This window comes from Perna viridis, chromosome 3 (genome assembly GCF_037379345.1).
Source record: "Perna viridis isolate PV_CMFRI_1.1 ecotype Kerala chromosome 3, ASM3737934v1, whole genome shotgun sequence".
NCBI lineage: Eukaryota > Metazoa > Mollusca > Bivalvia > Mytilida > Mytilidae > Perna > Perna viridis.
Genome location: NC_142447.1, coordinates 16,580,281 through 16,605,172, shown reverse-complemented (window position 1 = coordinate 16,605,172; position 24,892 = coordinate 16,580,281). Strand labels below are relative to the sequence as shown.

Genomic DNA, 24,892 nt, shown 5'->3' with positions numbered 1-24,892 from the left:
AAATCGATAACTGAAACGTGTCAAACTCGTGATTGTCAACAATATCCTTACCACTTAGGAACTGGATTTAAAGCCTTAGTCCCACCCTGACTATTGATGTTACAAACAACACGAATTAGTGATAGCAACTTGATTTTGCAAAACGGTACGACAAATGATAGAACTTTAAATTGTTTCGGATAAAGCACATTTATTATCTAAATATTTTAACAAAATAATAGTTAATTGTTAATAGAATGTATTATGATATTTAATTAAACTTTAGATGTTAAAATATAGTGGATAAAAATTTTATTTCAATTTCAACCGTCGTTAATGTTTTTTTTCTCATATTATTTTCAGAATGTATCTAAACGGCAAATTTGTAAATACTGCCAATCCTACCAAGTTAGAATGGTGCAGCATATGTATGAAACAACCAGTAAATATTTCAAACCAAGCCTGTTGGAACCACCTTGCAGCAACTTGCGAGAGCATTACAATTGCTGAAGAAAATAACGATGAGGTACCAAAACTTGAACATGTTGCTAAATTTGATATTGATCTTGAAATTTTGTATCCAGAAGCTTCAAGTGACGAGAAAGTCGATGAAGCCAAAGAAGCCGATGAAAAACCATCTACTTCGGTAGAAATGGTTGATATACTGAGTACAGCTGACGGACACGTGATTTTATGCATTTCTGCTAATAAAATCGTTAAGAACAAACATTATGGCGCATATCAACATAAGTCCGCGTATGCAGTTCTTAAGTATACAAGCACAGGTACGTATGTAGCATTGTGTCAACTAGAAGAAGGCACACCGAAAAATACATGTTTACTTCCCTCTGGAAAGGAAGCCGTGGTATCATATAGGCATGGAATACAGTTTGTCAACATACTGAATATGACTCCGGGAAAAGTTGTTAAATTTGGGTCTGAATGTGGAGGCGTTGCTCTTAGTAAAGGAATGCTTTACATAGGAGGACGCTGCAGAATATATATTGTCGATCTAATAGGCCGTTTGTACAAAACAATAGAGTTAGAGTTACAATGTGTGCCTGAAAGTATCTGTATTAATAAAGATGGGCGTATGTACTGTTCATCCAAGAACTCTTTCTACTGCTTGACAGACGACGGTTCCGTAGTATATTCCTACAACTCATCCGAACTTGGGAAAGTTAACGCTGTCAAGGTGGACAGACGGGGAAATATCTACGTGGCTGGCTCTGAACTCCAAGTTTTCTACCCTTACAAACCAAAAGTGGATCGCGTTCTTCTAAAAGAAGATGGAAATGAAGAAAGCAATGCGTTTTGCTTCAGCAACGACTTTTCCAAAATGTTTATTGGTCATAACGGAGGGAAATGTGTCGATATCTATACGGTACAGAATGCTCAATAAGAACTAGAATATATATTCAAAATGTTTCTTTTCTCATAAGAACTTTGAACATTTCCTGAATTATGTAGCTGGTCTTCTTATGATTGAGAATATAAACACGTTATATATATTTCAATTTGGTTTTATAATTGAATTATAATATAATAAAATACTAATTGAAAATGAGATGAGCTTAATATTTTTAAGAATTTTGTTAAGCTATTTTTCTCTCAATCATACTCTTAACTGGCAATTTAAAAAGAACTTTTACATTCACTCTGAGATTGCAAGCCTATTTTACAGAGAAAAAAATATTAAGTTAATGTAGAGTATAATTTCATTAAGACGTTTTATCTTATAATGTCGTAGTCTGTTCAATCAACAAAAACAGGTATATGGTTTGATCAGGTGTGTTTCGTGTTCTGCAATATTGATTTGAAATTCTTTATCCTTCACGACCTCTATATATCACAATTCATTCTTTTTGCCGTAGCTTGCTACAACTACACGGACTTTTGTATCGTTATAGACTTCTTAAAATAAGGCTTCTGGGATAGGGTATTGTTCCTTGTGGATCCTTATGATGAATCTATCTGCACCATGAAAACTGTTTTCCTTTACTCTTTCGGCTACCCGGACATCACATTCTATTATTAACTCGTTGAGTGTTTTTAAAAAAGCAGAGTCCGCTTATCCGAGCCGTGCGCTAATCCATGCTCCCATTTTTACGTGGAGTCTAAGTTGCTAATTTCCTTTTGGTCTTTGTTCCTCCTTTTTTGGTTGTTTCATGTTCTTTGTTTTAACTGTATGGTTGCTTTCATTGTATTATGTTTTTATTATATTGCCTTTCAAGTCCTGCTTCTCTTTGATTCCCTCTGCACTTGTTTAAACTTCAATTAAATGAAAATTGTGATATTCTAAACCCATTGTATGTGTAAAAAACAAATGAATAAACACACATTTATGAGGACACGAAATTTTCGATTCAATTAAAACAATACAACAAAATGCAATGACCACTTATACATCGGGAATACAACAGGAAACAATTTATTCATCTTTGTCGTACTACACTCATAAATCGGAAACAATTAAACAAAAGTATTTAAGTAACTGTCTTTGTAAGAATCACGCAAAATCTGAAAAATGTGATACACCCCAAAAAAGGCTATATATTTTTATTTTTGTAATCAAGTTGTTTTATGGGTCTATACTATGAAAAGCGTAATTATTCATTCAAATCTGGCTGCCTTTAGGAGATAATCAACATTGAAAATACAGTAGATTCTATTGTATTTGAGCACCATTTACAGAGTTATCTCCCTTAATTTTGAAATCTACAGTGTATTCTATATAATTTTTATTTTCTATGAGCACGGGTGATATGAAAAACCACATGTTTATTTCTGTTTACTATGACATTTCAAAAAAAATATCAAAAATAAAAATATGTACGCTTTTCACCCATGAATCACATTTTGCATGATTCTTAGCTGGAGTGCTTCTTAAGTACCAGTTCATATAAAATTCAGACACTGCCAACAGTAAAGTGATTCATGGTGAAGAAAAACCCATCAAACAAAATCATTTTCTGCATTCAGATCTGCACTTTTTAGAAATCATACATTTATCTCCCACTAAAACCAACCATATGAACCCAAACAAGAACGATAAGTCTTGCAAATTGCCAATTTCATGTAGAATCTATATAATTTTTATCTTAAAAGTGCAACAACCAGATAAAAAACTAAGACTGGTTATGTGATCAGTAACTGTTTCTGAACAAAAAATAAAGTTGAATTTGGTGGGTTTTTGACATGCAATAATCACTTTCTGTCCGATTTGTAAAAAGAGTGCTACTTAAAATAAACCATTAAATGTATATTATCATTACATAGTTTTAAGAGACTTCAGCGGTTGGATATTTTCCTGAACTAAAAACACACATTTTTGCAGTTAGATAAAAAAGGAATCGTATACTTTGAACATTTCTAATAATCGATATGATTGTTGCAAACACTTTTAAGACGCTAAATAAAACTATTATCTCATTATCTTAAACACACGTCCTGTAAAAGAATTTGAATTTTCTGATCGTTTTAGTCGACTTTGTGTTAATTTTTTGTGAATGTTGATGGAACTTTCACGCATGCTTTGAAAAGGACGAAAAACCAATTCAAGACAAAATACAAATATCAAGAACAAATATTGCTAAACCTGTCAGGATGAAGCAAGAAAACGGTCCGACCCATTATTCTTCTGATCTCACTGTATGTCTGTTTCAAATCATTTTAAAATTAAAAAAAATATAAAAAATGAAAACTGTGGTCATTAGAATGTACCGAAACATTCCTTTCACCGTCTTTTTCAGATGCATGCATCAATATCAAATCACCGTTTTAGAAGGATTCAACTGCTGTGTCTTTTTTGTTTCGTCGAACAACTTTAGTCGTAACTGCTTTGAAGATGGCGATGACAAACTCAATAACTTCACCAATTGTTATTGCTGATAATCCCAACCACAAACCAAGCTGTCCACCCACATCTGATATCAAATTTTGAGACTAAAAAAGATTAAGATATTAAATTTGTTTAATTCACCTCTTAATTTAATGACGTATCTTAGTCTGCTTCATTTTCATTTTTTCAATTGTAATCAATGTCACTTTGTGCAGAAGTACTCTGTTTAATATTTTTATATTTTATCTTAACAAATCTATGAAATTCCCATAAGGTTTTATGCAATTTTATGTAAATACTTTAATTTCATTTTGACCCCGTGCAGGTCCGGGTGTTAAAAGAATAGGCCTGCAGCCGCGCTAAGCTTGTCGTATAAGGCGACTAAATAGTGCTCAGAAACCTAGCCGGGGGCTAAACGCTCTGCCCACAGAGCAACTGGGATGTGTGCCCCAGGTGGTGGAATGGGGTACCCCTGGCGTGTTACATGCTGGGGTTGTCAGGCTATAATACGGAAAACCTGACCGCAAACCATAGTGGTGCACCGTGTTGGGAAAGATGCCACGTTCCTCGCACGTTAAAGAACCCTGCTGTGGTATTCGATAGGAGTAGGAACCTTTGTGCTCCGCCACAGGAGGCTAAATTGCCCGCCGTTACCCATCCCCCCTTTTTCCAGTGGCAATCAAAATTTGTCGACTTTATTATCCTTGTGTCCCATTCTTCTTTTCATATCATGTTCATTTTATCATCCATTTCATGTTCATTGTCTGAACGTAGCTGAAATATTGCTGCTCGGACGTTAAACCCCAACAAACAAACAAACAAACATAATTTCATTTTGTTTGGTTGAATAATTGAACAGCGATAATTTGAATAATTATAGAAAATATATACAAAATTCAACTGGTCTGGCTACAAAACAAAGTTAGGTCACTCCAAGTAATACTTATATCTACAGATGGCGGTATAGGACTAGAAAACATATATTTATGGTAAAACAAAATACCTTTATAATAGAAATTCAAATGACTTGATTGTACATGACATACATGTAGTTATGCTCTTCGATTACTCAAGCAAATGGTAAAAAAGTTGAAATAACATTTACCAAAATAGTATTTTTTTTAATTTTGTTAGTTGTGATAAAACATTGTTTTTTACAAATCTCAAACATATTATACTTAATAACTGTACTTACATCCTACAAGAAAAACAGTGACTAGTAGTTATAATAGAAACATTGGGAAGCCAACGATTGATTTTATTATAAGTCGTAAGTGGAAAAATGTAAGGCTATTGTCTGTTATGATATAATTATTTATGATCAATTTTGATTGAAGTCAACCACAGACCGTTATTTTGAAGAAAAATCTTTATACCAATAGCTCGCTGCTTATTTTCCGTACAACACTTTTAACTAGTACGGTAACTAATTAGTCTACAATAGGACCAAAACACTGATGTCGTCTCTGCTGGTAGTTTTTTTTTAAATGTCTATTGTATTTTCATTTAATTTTAAGTCTCAAATAATCATAATTATTTATGCTGCAGCCGTTAAATCTAGCAATCAAAATGCATTGGCATATACTTACAAGTGATATACGTCATGGAAGGAATATGACATTCTGTTGTGGCGTCACAAATGATATACATTATTTTGAAATTGCCAGAATGTCGCCCGCATCGAATAAACAAATCGTAAGGGGGGGGGGGGGGGCGGTGGAGTGTCTAAAACGTTTTTTTTTTATATTTGTGTTGCGGTGTAAAAAAAATAACAGCGCACTGATTTGACATGAACACTGATATATGAACTCAGTTCGAAGCGGTGGAAATGCTCGGCAGTCCTGTTCATTTTCCTGCAGTTCTAAGCCACATCCATATATAAGTTCTATGTCAATTTAGTGCAATTGTCTCAAATTTTAGGGGTCCCCTACGAACCAACACCTCGTACATTTCAATTTTACATTAAATTGTTTTTAAACGCTTAAAAGACCCTTGTGGTTTGTTTTATAGTTCGATACACATTTAATGTTTTATATAGTAGGTAGAAGATCAAGAGTCAGTATCATCGAAACAGTGCTGCGGTGAGAATAGATCCAGATCCCGTCAGAAAAAATGTATTTCACCTATTATGTAAATAGAAAATTTACCTCATACGATTTCTGCTGCTCGACATTTTCGACGACTAATTCTCTGAAGTAGACTTCCAACTTGACCATATTTTCGTCACTAAAACATACATCAATAGATAATTGATATAAACAAAAATGTCTAAAATAAACTTTTCATTTGAGTTCTATACAGGTTAATGTAGTTTGGGATACAGCATTTGTTTGCATTCAATACAAATGGTTTGCAATTAACAAAAAAAAAATGTTTGTTTTTGTTTGTCTTTTTTTTAATATTTTTTTCAGTATAGGCAAAATTAATGTTAAATATTTTATCATTCAAGTCTGTTATTGTTATATTATATGTAACCTCGTTGAATTTGACTATATCTTAGTATGTCATTCCAAAAGTGCATTTTTGACTATTGTGCACAAATTTCATATGGCATAATTCAGTATATTTCCTAAACATCTCATAACTCAAAGTCTTACATGGAAATTATCCTTACTTAGGTTATATAATGGATATTCCATCTCACTAAATCTGATTTTACTTGATTACCTTTCTGGCCTTTCGTCCATACTCATGTAATCTAAACTCATGTGTGTCAACTTGAAATCCATGAACTCCTACAACAAATTGATTAAAAGTTTATCATTTATTTTTTTAATAAGCAAAAATTATATAAAAAAATATTGTAATTAAAGAATGGTTCTTTTTTTTAAAGCTTTTTTTAACCATTAACTGTAATATCGTGCGCCCCGTGCAGGTCCGGGTGTTAAAAGAATAGGCCTGCAGCAGCGCTAAGCTTGTCGTATAAGGCGACTAAATAGTGCTGAGAAACCTAGCCGGGGGCTAGGCGCTCTGCCCACAGAGCAACTGGGATGTGTGCCTCAGGTAGTGGAATGGGGTACCCCTGGCATGTTACATGCTGGGGTTGTCAGGCTATAATACGGAAAACCTGACCGCAAACCATAGTGGTGCACCGTGTTGGGAATGATGCCACGTTCCTCGCACGTTAAAGAACCCTGCTGTGGTATTCGATAGGAGTAGGAACCTTTGGGCTCCGCCACAGGAGGCTAAATTGCCCGACCTTACCCATCCCCCCTTTTTCCAGTGGCAATCGAAGTTTGTCGACCCTGTTGTCCTTGTGTCCCATCCTTTATTTTTCATTTCATGTTCATTTTATCATCCATTTCATGTTCATCGTCTGAATATAGCTGAAATATTGCTGCTCGGACGTTAAACCCCTATAAACAAACAAACAGTAATATCGTGCCATTCCTATGGTTGCAGTGTTTTTCTTATCGATTTTCCTGTGAACAGACATAACATTTATAAGTCATTCTGATAAATACACCAGAAAAGTAACTTTTGTCGAACAAACGATAACTGAATAAAAGAAACAACAATTAAAGGGTTTTCAGATCGCGGAGTGATATCAACTCAACATGGTTGTCAAAAAGTTTCATGTATCAACTGTATCCTATTAATTGGAATGTGCATTTAGTAATGGTCATATTTGATATAAATCTACATTGTAGATGACATTTTTTTATTTGAAGAAATAAAGCAAGACAAATGCAATTGACTATCTGGCCACGTAATTGTAGTTCTTGTAACAAACACTGTACAGATAGGTTTTTCTGTTTTGGTTTGTGCACTTGATTTTGACGCGGACTCGGAACAACCAGTCGACAGATAAAATATAGGAAAAGAAAAATTGCCGCTGAAACTCTTCTTCTTTTGAAACCTATAACAGCTGAGATAATATCTCTTAACCTATTTTTTTCCCTGTAGACAGTCATGTACATAGAAAAGATGCAGTTCATAGCCGGTATTGTACATGTCCAGTATCGATGAAACTAGTAAGCAGTAAATTGTGTATGATTTTGTACCCACGGCGTTTCTTAAACGTCTCCCGTTTATCTATAAAACTTGAACTGTTTAATGCTCTTCAGAATTAACCAAATAGTGTAGACGTCAGGCATCGTATTTATGTCTCAGTGTCAGTTTCCTTCAACAAGAAGTTTCAGATCCCGTACGGGAATTTTTTTTCCTTGTTTGTTTGTTTGTTTAATACCCTTACATTTCAACTGAAGCTTCATATTTGCTAGGACCAGCTGTCAATTTTAATGTTTTCGTCTCTAATGTATTACATCTTCGATTACTAATCAATGCATTTGTGCCATATAGTCTTACCTCGTATTCTTTCGAAGGCCAGGACCCCATGGATATAAGTGGTTCATATTTCGTCTCACTAATATTTTTGAGAAAAAAACTTTTTGTAATGCTGCAAACTACTTATTGTCTATGTAAGAATCATGCAAATATTGAATTTGGAAATTCAATTAAAAAAATCATCTGAATAAGATGAAAATGTTTGACATTGATAAATCACCTTTTGTCTCATATTTATAACGACCGCTATTTAGTCACTAATACTAAGGCTGTATAATAATTTATAATTAACTTAAAACCTTAAGTCATTTAGATTTAGTAGAATAAGAGATCATTACATGCAAAACTGCACTTCTTAGAAAACATTAGGGGATCGAAATGTATAACAGGTATGAAGCTGAGGATAGCATCCCCTCAGTGTGACAAACCTTGTCTCTAAGATTTTCAACCTCTACCTTGGAACTCTAGGTATTTGTTGTACAACTGTTTTTGACGGGATTTATTTTGAGATATTTTGGCAGATTATTATTGAGGTCTTAAAATTATTGATATCACATATCATTTCACTTTAAATTTTGCCGTTTTACATGTCGACTATATGTTATCCGCAAAGAGTTGACATCACTTTGTTTTAAAACTTTTACTCTCAAAGACACACGTATTTAGTTATTTCCCAAACCGGTACCTTTGTGATCATTATAATTGTTTTTGCCTAGTAATTTAAATATATGGCTGGACCTATATTTTAGATTTAACAGAATCAATATATCAGCGGTAAATACTTTAAATTTTAATTGGAACGAATTTACGAATTGTGATATTTATATATATGACTTACAAGCACGGATTAGGACATTTTATTTCACATTCTTGCATGTTGGTACTTTGTGTTCGTATGCAGGAAACTAAAATGATCAATAAAAATTACAAATTAAATTTTTCAAGTACAAAAGATATGTATGCTTTTTTTCTATTTCGAACTGTTAACTTCCATTATTTGCTGATAATTCCTTCATATATTTTGGAGCCTCTGTGAAAGCTTCATATTTGTGCTAGACTAGTGGCAATAATGAATTTCGATAATGTATAAGTCGCTGTTTTTGTTTCAAAATAAAAACACTCAATCAAAGTTTAATTAAACTTAACATAAGGCTCTAAATTGTAAAATAGAAGTAAACATAAAAATGCACATGTGCTTTACTTTTAAACGTTTCACTCAAATCATTCGACCTGACTGTGTTATTATTTTACATGATACAATAAATCAGCTATCAGTCACAACAGATTCATGTGTTATCCGAAACTTTATAGAAAGCAAGAACAAACCCACACTTCTCTTTCTGAATATAGTGTTTGAGGCTCTTTAATTACCGGAAGTTAAAAGTAAACTTACGACCAACTAGATCTGATATATCACAAACTGGAGCGTTGTCCGGAACGGCGTACAAAGCAAGGACACACCCACATTTTTCTTTCCAGATATATTGTTGACAGCTCTTTACACATGTTGCTTTATCGTACAGAGTGCCATATCGGTTTTGGTATATGTTTTCTACCGCGCCTATTGTGGCGCATGATGCATGGGGTGGTGTTAGTCTGCGCACTTTAGTCTATAAGTAGATAATTTTAGCAGATTTGTCAGAAGATTTCTGATTGGTTGATTCTTTGAGCAAACCGCGTTATTTTGTATAATTATATTTTGTACTGCGACGCAAGTAATGTCGATCGGTCCACAATATTAAGTATTTGGGCTTTAATCCATCAGAAATTATACTATGTTCATATGTTTTACAGTTTTGTTTAAGAAATAAGCAGCTTTGTATTCATATCATGATAAATACAATCAAGCATGTCAAAATGATCACTATTTACAAATTGTGTTGACTGAAACAACCAAGATATAAGCAAAAGGCAATACCTATGCCCAAATGTTTCTATTTGTTAGTAGACGTATTTGGATATAAAAATTTGCATTTCTCTGAAAATTAATTGTAACAAGAATGGATATAGTGTTTATGTCAAAGAGACAATAACCACACTACGATAAAAAAAATGTCAACTCGAGGCCACATATAGGTCTTCAATGAGTCACGAGGAAAACCCTCATACTACAAAGCACGCTTCAGTTGGCCATAACACAACATTAAACACGGGTACAGCGAAATAGTAGCCCAATATACTCCTTAAACATAAATGTTTGTTTGTTTGTTGGGGTTTAACGTCCGAGCAGCAATATTTCAGCTATATTCAGACAATGATCATGAAATGGATGATAAAATGAACATGAAATGATAAAAAAAAGGATGGGTCACAAGGACAACAGGGTCGACAAATTTTGATTGCCACTAGAAAAAGGGGGATGGGTAAGGTCGGGCAATTTAGCCTCCTGTGGCGGAGCGCAAAGGTTCCTACTATCGAATACCACAGCAGGGTTCTTTAACGTGCGAGGAACGTGGCATCTTTCCCAACACGGTGCACCACTATGGTTTGCGGTCAGGTTTTCCGTATTATAGCCTGACAACCCCAGCATGTAACATGCCAGGGGTACCCCATTCCACCACCTGGGGCACACATCCCAGTTGCTCTGTGGGCAGAGCGCCAACCCCCGGCTAGGTTTCTGAGCACTATTTAGTCGCCTTTTACGACAAGCTTAACGCTGCTGGAGGCCTATTCTTTTGACACCCGGACCTGCACGGGGCATAAAAGTAAACTGATAGTAAAAATGATACAATACGTGTAGAAGCCAAAAATTCCTTACTTGTGACAGGCGCAAAAATGCGTTGGGGTAAACTACTTTAAAGTGATCACAATCCTACTGTTTGAGTTTGATTACACGACAGGGTATTGATACAGATTTAAAATATATCTGATGATAACTCTTGGCCTTTTTGACATCATGATGGTTTAACTGAAGAAAGACGTTTTCCTTAATTACTTTTTTTGAAATATTCAATAAGTATGTTATTTAAGTACTAGTCCACATAAAATTCAGACACTACCAATGGTATAGGTGATTCATGGCGTAAAAATCCAACCGAACAAACGATGCTTTCTTTTTTACATCTGCTATATTTGTCGGCTTAAGCCTGTTTGGAGAAGCCGTGCTCTAAGAATTAGCACTAAGATTAAAAAAATGATTTCAATGTCATCTGTTATTCTATATGGATCGGAAACCTTAGGAAAAACTGCAGCAGCCCTCATCTTTACAAGCATTTGTAAATAAATGCCTCAACATAAGTTGGCCCAACAAAATATCTAATAGTGAACCAAACAACAACCAATAAGCAGAGGAAAAGATCGAGACAATGGAAATGGGACATTCTTCACAAAAGAATGATGAAGACATCACAAAACAAGCTCCAGAATGGGACCCACTGGGATACCGAAAAGGAGAACCCAAAAAACAGTAATGGACAGGAAAGAAACTGTAGTCGACCTATGCCTTCCATGGGATGGAGTGGACAAAGTCGAGTAAGTCTCATCATTTACTAGCTAGGATGTTTTTTGTATCCTTGGTTTATTACTCATTTTTTGTACAAATAGTCTTATCGGATGACCTTTAGTTTTCACAACATTAGTGCAACGAGCGTGAAAACCGGTCTAATTTAATCTGTCAGCATTGTAGAAATAAAATCATATTCTATGTTGAATAAAGTATCAGGATTTTTTCTGAATCAGGAAACTTTAAATCACAAAACACAAATCATAAATCTTTACCGTCAAGACACCAACAGAGGTAACGGTTCCCACTGGAATGGAGAAACCATCATCCTCTACGGCTGGATATGTTCCTCGTGCATGGACTAATGCTCTCACTCCTGCATCTGGTGCCAGGGAAGGCATGTACTCGTTTTGCTGTACATTTAGTTCCAATGCAAGCCCTGTTTGTTTAAGATACGGAAACATTTACATGTACACACAGGATACCACTTTAATTTTCGTTAGATCATTTCAGTATAGCGGACATATTCAATCGATTTTTTTTTACAAGATATTTACAAGATAACACGTTTGGACTTTCTTTTTCGTTTATTTTATTTTATTTTATTTATTTATTTATTTATTTTTGGTGTCAATTTTCTGTTATTTTTTTTTAATTTTTGGTTTGTTTTGTGTTTAATATCGATATCATGCATTTTTGAATGACTTTAAAACAATGATATTGTTTCTTTACCCATCATAGGCCCGGCATAGGAAGAATACAATGTTTCTTTGTCGTTGTTAAACGCATTGAATGTGTAGCAGTTTCCATACTTCGCATTGTTGATATAAGTGAAATTCCTACAAGTGTAAAACAAATTAGCATTAGTATTTAACATTTGAATCGTTTACATATTTGGGTCATCTGGAAACGACAAATACAGCTCCATACGAATCAGCATAAGAATCACGTATATACTGAAACAGAATTAACTATTACTTAAAGGCATCCAGCGAATCTAGACATTTTTATCCAATAAACAATAAATTTAAGTGCTACATTTGGTGTGTTGTAGAGAGATGATTAGAATGAATTTATAGGAAACGTTTTTGAATCCTTCGATTTTCAAAATGTCCTTTTTTTTAACAATCCTAGATTGCCACTGTTAAGTTTTTGCAGATGAATCTGAATTGTTCTGACTGTATTCAACAACAAAACAATATTTGCAGCGATTACGATTGAATAGTATTATATTGTAAACAAATAGTTTGTGCTTGTTCAGTGTTTGCTATACAAGTAACTTCATTAGAGTACGTTTACAAAACGGCAAGACGAGGGAATTTGACTTACGTTGGTGAACATGGCAAGCCTGCAAATCGACACGACACCAAGAACTCTTCTAATTGGTGACCATAACTCTTAAGTTTTTGCTGTTGCATTTCAGATGCAATACCAGAATATGTCATAGCTGCAACTATTTCGTCATCGTCGGTGTTGTAATATTGTTTTGCAGTGGCTGAATCATTTAATGCTTGCCAGACGTCAAATTTTTGATCGATCATTTTTCTCATGTAAACTAGATCTGCAAAAATCAAGCATGTAAATTGTTTGTAATCCATGTCTACCTGTAGTTCATAAATCAATCACTGTGGAATGCTTGCTGTACATGACAATTCAGAGGATTGTTTATTTGTTGGGGTTTAACGTCCGAGCAGCAATATTTCAGCTATATTCAGGCGATGAACATGAAAGGGATGATAAAATGAACATGAAATGATGATGAAATGAAAAATGGGATGGGACACAAGGATAATGGGGTCGACAAATTTTGATTGCCACAAGAAAAAGGGAGGGATGGGTAGGGTCGGGCAATTTAGCCTCCTGTGGCGGAGCGCAAAGGTTCCTACTCCTATCGAATACCACAGCAGGGTTCTTTAACGTGCAAGGAACGTGGCATCTGGTTTTGAGCTACATCTAAATTATTTTTGCAAGATGTTTCTACACATAGTGATTATGTGTAAGGCCATAGGATCTTGATTTTTGTGGAATATTACGGAACTGGGTGATAGTTGGATTTTGTAATTTTTGTCAGAAATATAACCCAAGCAACAAAGTTATTGTTATTGGGGGTATTAACGTTTTTATGTGTCCGTCAGTCCGTCCATCAGTCCTCTTTTTCTCATCGGAAGCATTTTTGCAGTGCTTAGCCTAACATACCTAATATTTACTGCATCAACCAACACTACATAACCTTTCTGAATCTGCAAACCATGTCTTCATACAAAAATAAAATAAATACATTTGGCAAATCTAGCGAGCGGGAGCATCATTTGTGTCTTACAGATACATTCATTTACTAACAAATTCACTACTAACAAATGACTCGAGGGCTCTTGTGACAAACAGGGCTTCTAGTTTATACCAAATGTACTGTTTTGACTTCTTGTTTTACCAATTTTTACTGACGGTAATTCAATGCTGCCCATTTGTGTTGAAATATACCGGAAACAATGAACCGTAATCGCAGCTGGAAGATTAACGCACTTTAAAACCTGGTTTAAGCCATATTTCTTTACAAAATGCCTGTATCAAGTTAGGACAATTGTGGTGGTTTTCCAACTTTCAGTTTTTGCCCTGATTTTGCCATGCCATTTGTTATAAGGACTTTGCGTTTAAACTACTCCTTAAGACTACTGCCTATATTTTATTAGTTCGTAATTCTCTTATTGGCTTTCGTTGTTTTTAACATTTTGTTTCGTTTTGACTTATTGTGTGTGTGTTTCATTACGCAAAAGAAGTTTAGCCTTGTGCAATCAATATTTGCATGCTCGTTAATAGCGGATAGTATACTAAGCTGATTTACTTTGCAATAAAAAAAGGTGTTCTGATGGAATCTTAAAAGGAGAGTAAATTAATCCCAATTTAAGTGAAAAAAACTATGACAATATCAAAGAAAAATGTATCCGTGAAACGCTATTTTTTTTCCGTAGTAAATCAAAATCGTTTATTTTTGTTAAAGTATAAGTTCAAGTCAGTTCATTTGAGCGTAATTAGCTAAATTGTTATCAATGAAATCTCTACAATGAAAGAACCCTTTCTAATTTAAGTCATTAGTTTCAACGCTTTTTATAACGATCGAAATACATAGTTTTTTTGCATTGACGCATAATTTTAAAGAAATTTGAGTACATGTTCTATAAGAACAACTACTATAAACAGGACTGACATTATTAGGATCAACGACATGTCATAGATTGTGGTTATGTTATAAGTGGTGACTTTACTGTCCACACGATGTACTAGATAACGTTGGTGTAAAATACATTCACTGACAATGTTAGCAGTGATTCAAAACGTGCGCACGAACACACCCACATTAAGGCGATGTTTTACCTACATACACAACATTTTTCAAAAATATAGTCCGTTCTTCATAAAAATCTGTATTTTAGGGAAAAACGTGATACATTCATCTGTCTATTAAATGGATCAAATAAATAAAACAATAACTCGAGCTAAGTAGCAATGTCCTGTAGAATTGAATTTATTTTTGTTTCAACCATGCCATATCTGAATGACAGACCAAGTATATAGTCTGTTACTGTTTCTAAATAAGAAATAAAAGTGTAAATTGTGGATTTTTGACAAGCATGAATGTTTTATATTATGAAATATATTTTATATTTATGTAAGCGATTTACTTCCAAAGAATCCAAAACTTAATTTGCAAACAGTAATGCACCGATTTTGATAAGTTGCATATTAATGTTACAAAAATGCAATTCATCAGAAAGAATAACAGCAATGTAACCCAGAGAGAGGAAATAGGGTCTTAAGGTTGCGATAAGCTACAACAACTTATAATCAGAACGTACAAAACATTTCAAATTTTCGAACAAAAAAACTTTTAAGACTAACTTTTAATTTTATGAAAGACATACTGACAAAACACAAGTTTCAGTACAATAAGCCACACTGTAAAATACCATGGAGGGATATCTGTCAATGGGAACTCCCTTGCATTTCGCAAAAAAGGGTCTTTATGCAGAAAATATTTAATTCAGTAAGTTACAGTGACCATTTTATGTAGAAATAAAGAAATATAATTCCCTACCAAATACGAGCTCACTTGTGCAGATTTGATGTGCACTTTTTCAACAGCAACATAACACAAGTGCAGTAAAACTTGTGTACGACTATTTTTGAATATGTTCTAAAAGCTCATTGGTTGAATTAGTGGTATGTAACCTTACCGACGGAAGTTGAGTCTCTGAGTAGGTCAATTGTCTCTTTAGAGGAAATTTTTATCTCACTCCGGTCAGAAGATGTGGAAGTCGATTAAAAATCAGAGAAAGATTATTTCTCACTAAAGAGACAAGAATGCCTACATTTTAAGCCATATGAGATTTCCTTATCTCACCCACATGTGTGATAAAATCAAAACATGCGACGTTTGTGACGTCACAATAAAATGTTTAATGGTGTTTGTAGGGCGTCCTGAATTGCTGCATTGATAAAAAGATAAATTTAAAAGTGAGGAGAAAAATCAACAAACGCCAGAAAATGTAAGACTAGGAACTCGTAGACACTCTTAGGTAAGATTTCGATTATGCTAGGTTCCCACTATCGTACGATTAGGTACTATTCCCACGATTGTCAAATCGTAATTTATCGTGAATTTTTTTCTAGAATTACATGTTTTGTGTACGATGTGTTGCGAGTAGATGCGCTTGGTTACGAGACGATACGCTCTGATGGGACACGATCACAATTTTCTAATATGAGTACCATGACCTGTAACGATACAACGCACGTTTTGTTACGACCGAATAAGTTCAGATGCAATTGTCCCGATTGAGATCACGATATGATCACCATCTGATACGATCATTACGATCGATGTTCAAGATTGGCTACGATCTGGAACGATAGGATACCTTTACTCACGATACTAAGGATAGATATGTTAAATTGCGTTAAAATACAAGTTGGTAAATCTTTCACAATTAGATAAAAAATTATCATGATTCACCACGATTCGATCCCGACTGATGTCTATATATATCAAGCCTAGCTATGCCTATGTATATTTCATTACTATACATGTTTGTGCAGAGTGCACATCGTATACAATGAAATACGTAGACTCTGAAGCTCTGACGCCCCGTGCAGGTCCGGGTGTTAAAAGAATAGGCCTGCAACAGCGCTAAGCTTGTCGTATAAGGCGACTAAATAGTGCTCAGAAACCTAGCCGGGGGCTAGGCGCTCTGCCCACAGAGCAACTGGGATGTGTGCCCCAGGTGGTGGAATGGGGTACCCCTGGCGTGTTACATGCTGGGGTTGTCAGGCTATAATACGGAAAACCTGACCGCAAACCATAGTGGTGCACCGTGTTGGGAAAGATGCCACGTTCCTCGCACGTTAAAGAACCCTGCTGTGGTATTCGATAGGAGTAGGAACCTTTGCGCTCCGCCACAGGAGGCTAAATTGCCCGACCCTTACCCATCCCCCCTTTTTCCAGTGGCAATCAAAATTTGTCGACCCTAATATCCTTGTGACCCATCCTTTCTTTTTTTTTCATTTCATGTTCATTTTATCATTTCATGTTCATTTTCTGAATATAGCTGAAATATTGCTGCTCGGACGTTAAACCCCAACAAACAAACAAACTGAAGCTCTGACAATGTGACATTTGCGATCGATTCCACTACACTCCTTGAAACGTTCACGTTTCCAATTTTAGCGTTCGTGCATCGTTTATCGTTTGTTTACACATCGTTTTGCGTTCGTTTAAACGCACGATAGGAGCATTCGTTTTAACAAACGGTTGGAGCGTTTGTTTAAACGCACTGTAGAAGTGTTCTTTTATTTTTGTACATTCATTATTTCCTTTATCCGACTGTTATTTTTATATTTTTTGCTATTATTATCTGTATTTTAATAAATTCTATTTTCGTTTTTTATTTTATTCATTAATATTGATTATTTTTCATCGTTCCTCTATTGTGCGTTTAAACGCACACTATGAGCGATGGCGTATCGTACGTTTAAACTCACGCAAAGAGCGGTCGTTTGTCGTGTATTTACACGCACGATGTGAGCGTTCGTTTATCGTGCGTTTGTTGAGCGTTTATCGTGCGCTTGTTGAGCGTTTAGCGTGCGCTTAGGTATCGTGCGTGCGGAAAACCTATACGTCTCAATGAGTGTAGAACAGTGAAGTCAACTGTTGTGTGCCTGTAGTTTCCATGTTTATGTTTTCAACGGACCATGAAAAGTCCAAGTTTATGAAATATAGGTTTTTAGATTTTTAATATCAGAATTGTGACAATTTCTAATGATTCAACGATTTGTTATGATCATGCAATTTTATAACGTCTGCCTACGTAAAATAAAGTAATTACTAATATAAATTAAGCATAAATCATTCTCAAGAGATAATTTAATTTATTATTTTAGTCATCTTAATAACTTCAAACATATATTTCAAAGTAATAATCATTAGAGGAGATTCCCAACAGGTATCAGATAATTTTCTTTATTACGATTGATGCATGAAAATAAGTAAAATCTATATGAAATAGAAAAAAATACCCGAACTTTTTATTTGAAAGAAGTTTTTTTGGTAAAGTATAGTATATTTTGATATTGATATGTTTCTTCCATTACAAAAATGTCGAAGATTATGTTGCTTATCTTTAAAACGCTCAAAAACTTTAAAATCATTTAACATGAAATATTGGAACCGATTTTGTAATTAAAAAAAAGCGCCAACTTTGAGTTGTTCATTCAAAGCTTTTATCACACGCTTCAGCGACTTTTACAAGAAACAATCTGTGGGAAAGTTGGAAGAGCTAAGACATATAAAGAGTTGACAAGCTCTTCACAAATGTACAAACAATTATATCAACTGAGAGAATTACGCCGAAACTAATATTTACATTTCGCTTATTTAGTCACGATATTGAAAGTATGTCAATTATTTTTTTTTAATTCTTGTCAATAATCATGTTTATCACTGTGATCGACCTCTAGAGGAAACTTCATATGATTGCATAAAATGATTTCAAATGACATAAGGTAGCACGAGTATACTAAATTTTCTCATTAATTTTTTTCACATGGGAATTTAAGTACTAGTCATGATGATGAAATGAAAAGGGAATGGGACACAAGGACAATGGGGTCGACAAATTTTGATTGCCATTGGAAATAGGGAGAAGTGGGTAGGGTCGGGCAATTTAGCCTCCTGTGGCGGAGCCCTATGGTTCCTACTCCGGGAGAATACCACAGTAGGGTTCTTTAACGTGCGAGGAACGTGGCATCTTTCCCAACACGGTGCACCACTATGGTTTGCGGTCAGGTTTTCCGTATTATAGCCTGACAACCCCAACATGTAACACGCCAGGGGTATCCCATTCCACCACCTGGGGCACACATCCCAGTTGCTCTGTGAGCAGAGCGCCCTAGCCCCCGGCTAGAGTTCTGAGCACTATTTCGTGGCCTTTTACGACAAGCTTAGCGCTGCTGCAGGCCTATTCTTTTAACATCAAGCGTCTAAGTCTTCCTGGGACAGTTTGTGTGAAGAAATTAAATACATATAAGTATCATTATGTAGCTAAAATGTCAAAATCCCTAGAGTATCTATGCTTCAGTAGAGAATGGCTTTTTGGTATCTTCTGTTTAGTACTATCCTAATTAATACATCTGAGGTTCTTTTGATGACTTGTGGCGATTTTCCTAGTCATAATTTATCCAAAAAATGCAAAAAGAAAATGGATTTTCGATTACACCGTGAAAAGTAATATAATTTCGACTCTACAAGTTATTGCTCAACTAAAACGTCTAAAATCTGGTATCATTCGATAGATAATCTTATTTTCTACACAAATAAACTACGAAAAAATAATTTTCAAAAAGAGTTCTAAAAAATGTAAAAAAATATTACCCCTACCCTACAAAACTGGTGTAACTTTCAAATATCAAATAGAACAAATAGATTTCTCATTCACAGCGTACCGACATTGAAAAACTCGTATTTTAGGCGGTCATAATTAAGACAACGATGTAGCCAACATATCAGACCAATTCTAAAGCTTGGATTTTGTTTTTTGTTTGTTTTTTGATTTTTTTTGGGGGGAGGGTGTTACAAGTACTTATATATCGTAAAAAGGGTAATTTTTAGAATTTCTTCTTCATCACCCGTTATTGTCGTATTTTTGTTTTCAAAATATCGTACCGTACTGAAAACAAGCTTTTTGTTTGAAATAGTACATGTAAATAGTGTTTAAGCTTTCAAATAAGCCCAAATAATAAATACTTGTATTTTTTAAGTCAAGTAAAATGAAAAATTGCCACCCCTACCCATGAAAAAATACTTCAACATGACCGACCAATTAAAATGTCTTTTTTTTTTAGCTGGTGGACAATAGACATGTTGGTTACTATTGTTTTAATTGTTGATGTACCAAACATATCTGCTCATTTCAGGCGCCTATATTTTGTTTCAATGAGGCAAAAAATGAGTTTTTCATAAAAAGGTGAATTTTCCCAATTTCATATTTTCCTCCGTTAAACCAGTAATGTGTATTTTTTCAAGTACCGTACTTCAAACAAGCTATTGCATATTCAAACATTTATGTAGCATCTCATCTCTCTAATGGGCCAAGAGAATTGGTTGTATTTAAGTGCATTTTCAATGATTTAAATAGATAATAAGACACCGTAGAATATTACAATGTATATCAAAGTATTATGTACTGGATAACAAATAAAATAAACACAACGTTCCCGATTCAATCTGTAACATGAGATTTGTAAACTTAAGTTTGAAGTCGCAAATCTTCACATATTTAAACTATTAGCTGTACTAAAAGTGTTCAATACGGAATCGCATATTACACATGAAAATGACAATTTTTTTGCAATAAAAATGGGAGGGGGTGCCAACCCCCTGCATTCTCACTGGATCCGCCACTACTCTGAACAGATTAAACTAAGCGATATGATGAAAGCGAACCAGATTCCATGTAAAAATTCAAACTCACAAAACTGTCATTAAGAAAGTTCAGACGCAATAGAAATTCTCTGATTTTTTTTCTTCTAAAAAAAACTTATTTTTTGTAGCCGTGTGAATAGGACACAATAACATAGTTGTCATAGAATATTAGAAAAAAAGTGAGGGATACTGTATCCTCTTAGTTGTTATGAACTCTAGGTATAATCTAAGTACCAACAAAAATTAAACTGAATCTGGGAATTATCACAACTGTAAAAGCAATTTCGCTAGCCAAAGATTACTGCCCAGTCCCTCCATTCAAACAAAAGGACCGTAACCCTGGCCCAGCGAAGTTGCTGTAAAATCTTGGAATAGGAAATAAGCCACTCATCACTTGGAAACTTTTGATCGGTCTTTATATCGCAACTTCTCGGCCGAAATTCCGAGCATTGCCGGGCTTTGTCGAGGATCCACCGATTGTTTATTTATGTGAAAATTTGCTATTCAAACTCATTTTGCAAAGTTCATGTTGCAGATCCCATCGGGAACGTTGTGTTTATTGTGCAATTTGTTATTCAGTACATAATATTTAAATATACATTGTATTGTTATACGGTATCTTATTATCACTAGTCCCGTGCAGGTCCGGGTGTTAAAAGAATAGGCCTGCAGCAGCGCTAAGCTTGTCGTAAAAGGCGACTAAATAGTGCTCAGAACCTTAGCCGGGGGCTAGGGCGCTTTGCCCACAGAGCAACTGGGATGTGTGCCCCAGGTGGTTGAATGGGGTACCCTTGGCGTGTTACATGCTGGGGTTGTCAGGAAAACCTGACCGCAAACCATAGTGGTGCACCGTGTTAGGAAAGATGCCACGTTCCTCGCACGTTTAAGAACCCTACTGTGGTATTCTCCCGGACTAGGAACCATAGGGCTCCGCCACAGGAGGCTAAATTGCCCGACCCTACCCACCTCTCCTTATTTCCTGTGGCAATCAAACTTTGTCGACCCCATTGTCCTTGTGTCCCATTCCTCTTTCATTTCATCATCGCCCCGTGCAGGTCCGGGTGTTAAAAGAATAGGCCTGCAACAGCGCTAAGCTTGTCGTAAAAGGCGACTAAATAGTGCTCAGAAACCTAGCCGGGGGCTAGGCGCTCTTCCCACAGAGCAACTGGGATGTGTGCCCCAGGTGGTGGAATGGGGTACCCCTGGCGTGTTACATGCTGGGGTTGTCAGGCTATAATACGGAAAACTTGACCGCAAACCATAGTGGTGCACCGTGTTGGGAAAGATGCCACGTTCCTCGCACGTTAAAGAACCCTGCTGTGGTATTCGATAGGAGTAGGAACCTTTGCACTCCGCCGCAGGAGGCTAAATTGCCCGACCTTACCCATCCCCCTTTTTCCAGTGGCAATCAAAATTTGTCGACCCTATTATCCTTGTGACCCATCCTTTTTTTTTCATTTCATGTTCATTTTATCATCCATTTCATGTTCATTTTCTGAATATAGCTGAAATATTGCTGCTCGGACGTTAAATCCCTACAAACAAACAAACTTTTCTAGAAACACCTCCCGAATTGCTCATAAAAAGTATAGGCCGGGGCAGACGAAAGAAGAAAGGAAATCTATGACACGATGAACAAATCAGTTTTCATGGTGCAGATGGATACACCATAACGATCCATGAATTCATGATGGCAAGGCACGTAGCTGAGGTCAAATTGAAGTGTAGGCAAAATTACGGCAGGGGTCTGGGGCCGCTTAAGCATGTCCATGGCAGAGCCCTGGTAGGGGGGTCTAGGGGGCGAAGCTCCGTGGAGATAGCGTTTTAGAGCATCATTTATGCCTCTCCTGGATGTATTTTATCTCCAAAAAAAAAATTGGCAAAATTTAGTGCAGGCAAAAGCTTTTTGCCTAACGGCAGCTACGCGCCTAATGGCGACCGTAAAACTTCTGTAGTGATGACTTTAACAGTAGCAACATAACCCTGTTCCAGAAGCCTAACATGAGTATGTTGCCCAGAATTCGGTCTTTATTTAGCTTGGTAAATAATGATAGTTTTTTTTTAATTATTTTTTTTTTATGAAAATAGTGCCAAGGAAAAATCTAATTGAAATTGAAATAAAACTGTAAAGGGTAAATAATACATGTATATAATATATCCATTTAAAGGGACTGTTTTTTTCTCGAAAAAAAAATGACGCTGTAACATTTGAATTTGAAAAATCAAAAACGTGACGTTCTAAGGTAAACAACATTGATTAATAGATGCCAGTTTGGAATGCAGAAAAATTAATATTAAAATGAATTCTTACCTTCTTCAGGACTACTCCCTCCGTTTTCTTCAGATGGAGGACTAGACCCATTTTTCATCATAGCAAGCGCTTTATCAAAAAGCAAAGAATTTTTAGATAGCTTGAATGTATCATTGTAATGTTCGAAAGGTGAATTTTCATATTTACTCTTCTTAACCGGGTTTCGGTTGCAGATTGTGACACTTGGGAACTCCATTTGAGACACGGATTCTCTTCCAATCGTAACTTCATAAGGATAGGAAAAGTATTTGCTAAACAACGAATAGCATTGAATACAAAGCCATGTCATCATACCAAGAGTGAGAATTAACCATATCATTGACTTTAAAATGTTTCGAGCTTTGAAAATTTTCGTCAGCGCAGTAAAACTAGTCTCTGAAACAAATATGTTAAACCTCTCGTTTAAAGTCAAATTGCTTTCTTTGTCCATTTGTTCTAGAAGCGCCTTGAACCTGTGTTTCGATTTGTTCACGAAAGCAATTGTTGGTAACGAATTCACATCTTGTAACTCTTGTGATTGTTTCGGATTGTTACATGTCGTGCTTCCTCTTCTAATTGTCATTAGGTCTGTTTTCGTATTTTTCTTCGATGACATTAAATTTCACGATAATTGGAGCCAATTCTTCATTAAAAGGACGTGCTTTGAATGAAGACTAATGCAATTTCTAGCAGTGATCAGTTTATTATGATTCTACAAATGTACAAATATTGTCTTGCTAATCCTTCTACGGAGCGTTAAAAAAAACGTACGCCTTCAATAGTTAAAAGTGTTAAACTGATTCATACAATTAATACATCCGGATAGCTATCTCGATTTGTTTACCTATGTTTTAACGAATCTCATTAATCTTACACATCATTAACTTCGTTAAATAATTCATTGCCTTTACTCACGAGGAATTTAATTATCCAATGACTGTACGGAACAATAAAATTCGTAGGTACGTTGCACATACATGTATGGTCAAATGAAACGAATGTCATATTTGAAGAATTAGTCCGGAATTTAGATGGTCGATCTGTATAAAGGTAATCGTCAACTTTCCCAACTGTAAAAAACTGGAGAGCTTTTCATTCTATATTTTGCATGTAGCAGTTAAAAAATACATTGAATTGACTAATAATTCTCACATTGCACGTAGTCGCGTGTTACTCTAAATTTTGATATTATTGTGACGGATACTGCTAATTAAATAACACTATAACAATCCAGTTGAAAACCATTGCACTTTCCGTATATACGTTACACCCTTCATTTCGTTTATTATAAAGCTAAGACAACGTAGGTTCGAGAATATAACTTGACTGTCTTAGTGGATATAAACCACAAAAATCCCCCAAAATCTTTCGTAACGCAGTGTTAACCAATCAAACGCACGATATGGGTGACGCTTATGATCAGCTGACTGTTCCTATACTTGTTGTAATTGCCGTTTTCGTGCTAAGAATATATACTTAATTCTTTGCATATAAATACAATGAACCAAATATGCAAAAACTAATAGACCGAGTTCAGGCCTAATCTCTTTTTTACGGTGATGGTCAAAACAAAAAATATTTAATTAAAGTGCCGAATCCCAAAAGAGATTATCCACTACCAAGAGCACACTAACGTCATGTGTGTTTACAATCGAATCTAAATATAAACAAACAATATTTCTCTTTGTTTTTTCCATCTAGGATAGACAAAAAAATCAACGATTTTTAGTTTTGCTATATATGTATATGTCAGACTGCTTGAACTGACATATCTTAATATAATTTTTAATTGAACCATTTTTTATTTATGAATTCATGCCAATAAAGTAAAATGTGTACATGCACATAAAAATATAATTTTAGTCACATTCATACATGAACATTTGTTAAAAGGGTTGGGATTTTCTTACATATCAAGACATTAATACTACACACTTAAAAATAACCAAGTTTTGTTAAATTGTGAAGACGATTTACAGGATTTAATGAAATAGAGATTCTAAGTTAATGAGAGTGTTGTGAAGTACTGAATGTACATACGAGTTATGTTGGTTATGAAATCAAATAATACTGGCAGTG

The 24,892-nt window shown here is 35.2% G+C and overlaps 2 protein-coding genes across 2 annotated transcripts; one reads left to right on the top strand and one right to left on the bottom strand.

The window, feature by feature from the left end:
* Positions 1-1,546, top strand: LOC148621204 (uncharacterized). Its single transcript, XM_088575324.1, has 2 exons — positions 1-145; positions 343-1,546. The coding sequence occupies exon 2, from the start codon at positions 344-346 to the stop codon at positions 1,379-1,381; it is 1,038 nt and encodes a 345-aa protein (XP_088431450.1). The 5' UTR covers positions 1-145; position 343; the 3' UTR covers positions 1,382-1,546.
* An 848-nt stretch (positions 1,547-2,394) lies between these two features.
* Positions 2,395-24,131, bottom strand: LOC148621203 (epithelial sodium channel subunit alpha-like). The gene is made up of 10 exons (XM_088575323.1): positions 22,835-24,131; positions 12,879-13,110; positions 12,282-12,388; positions 11,825-11,988; positions 9,501-9,717; positions 8,946-9,012; positions 8,129-8,186; positions 6,488-6,555; positions 5,968-6,046; positions 2,395-3,924 (listed from the first exon to the last, which is right to left on the bottom strand). Exons 1-10 carry the CDS (start codon positions 23,427-23,429, stop codon positions 3,760-3,762), a joined length of 1,752 nt encoding a protein of 583 aa, XP_088431449.1. The 5' UTR covers positions 23,430-24,131; the 3' UTR covers positions 2,395-3,759.
* Positions 24,132-24,892: the final 761 nt, after the last annotated feature.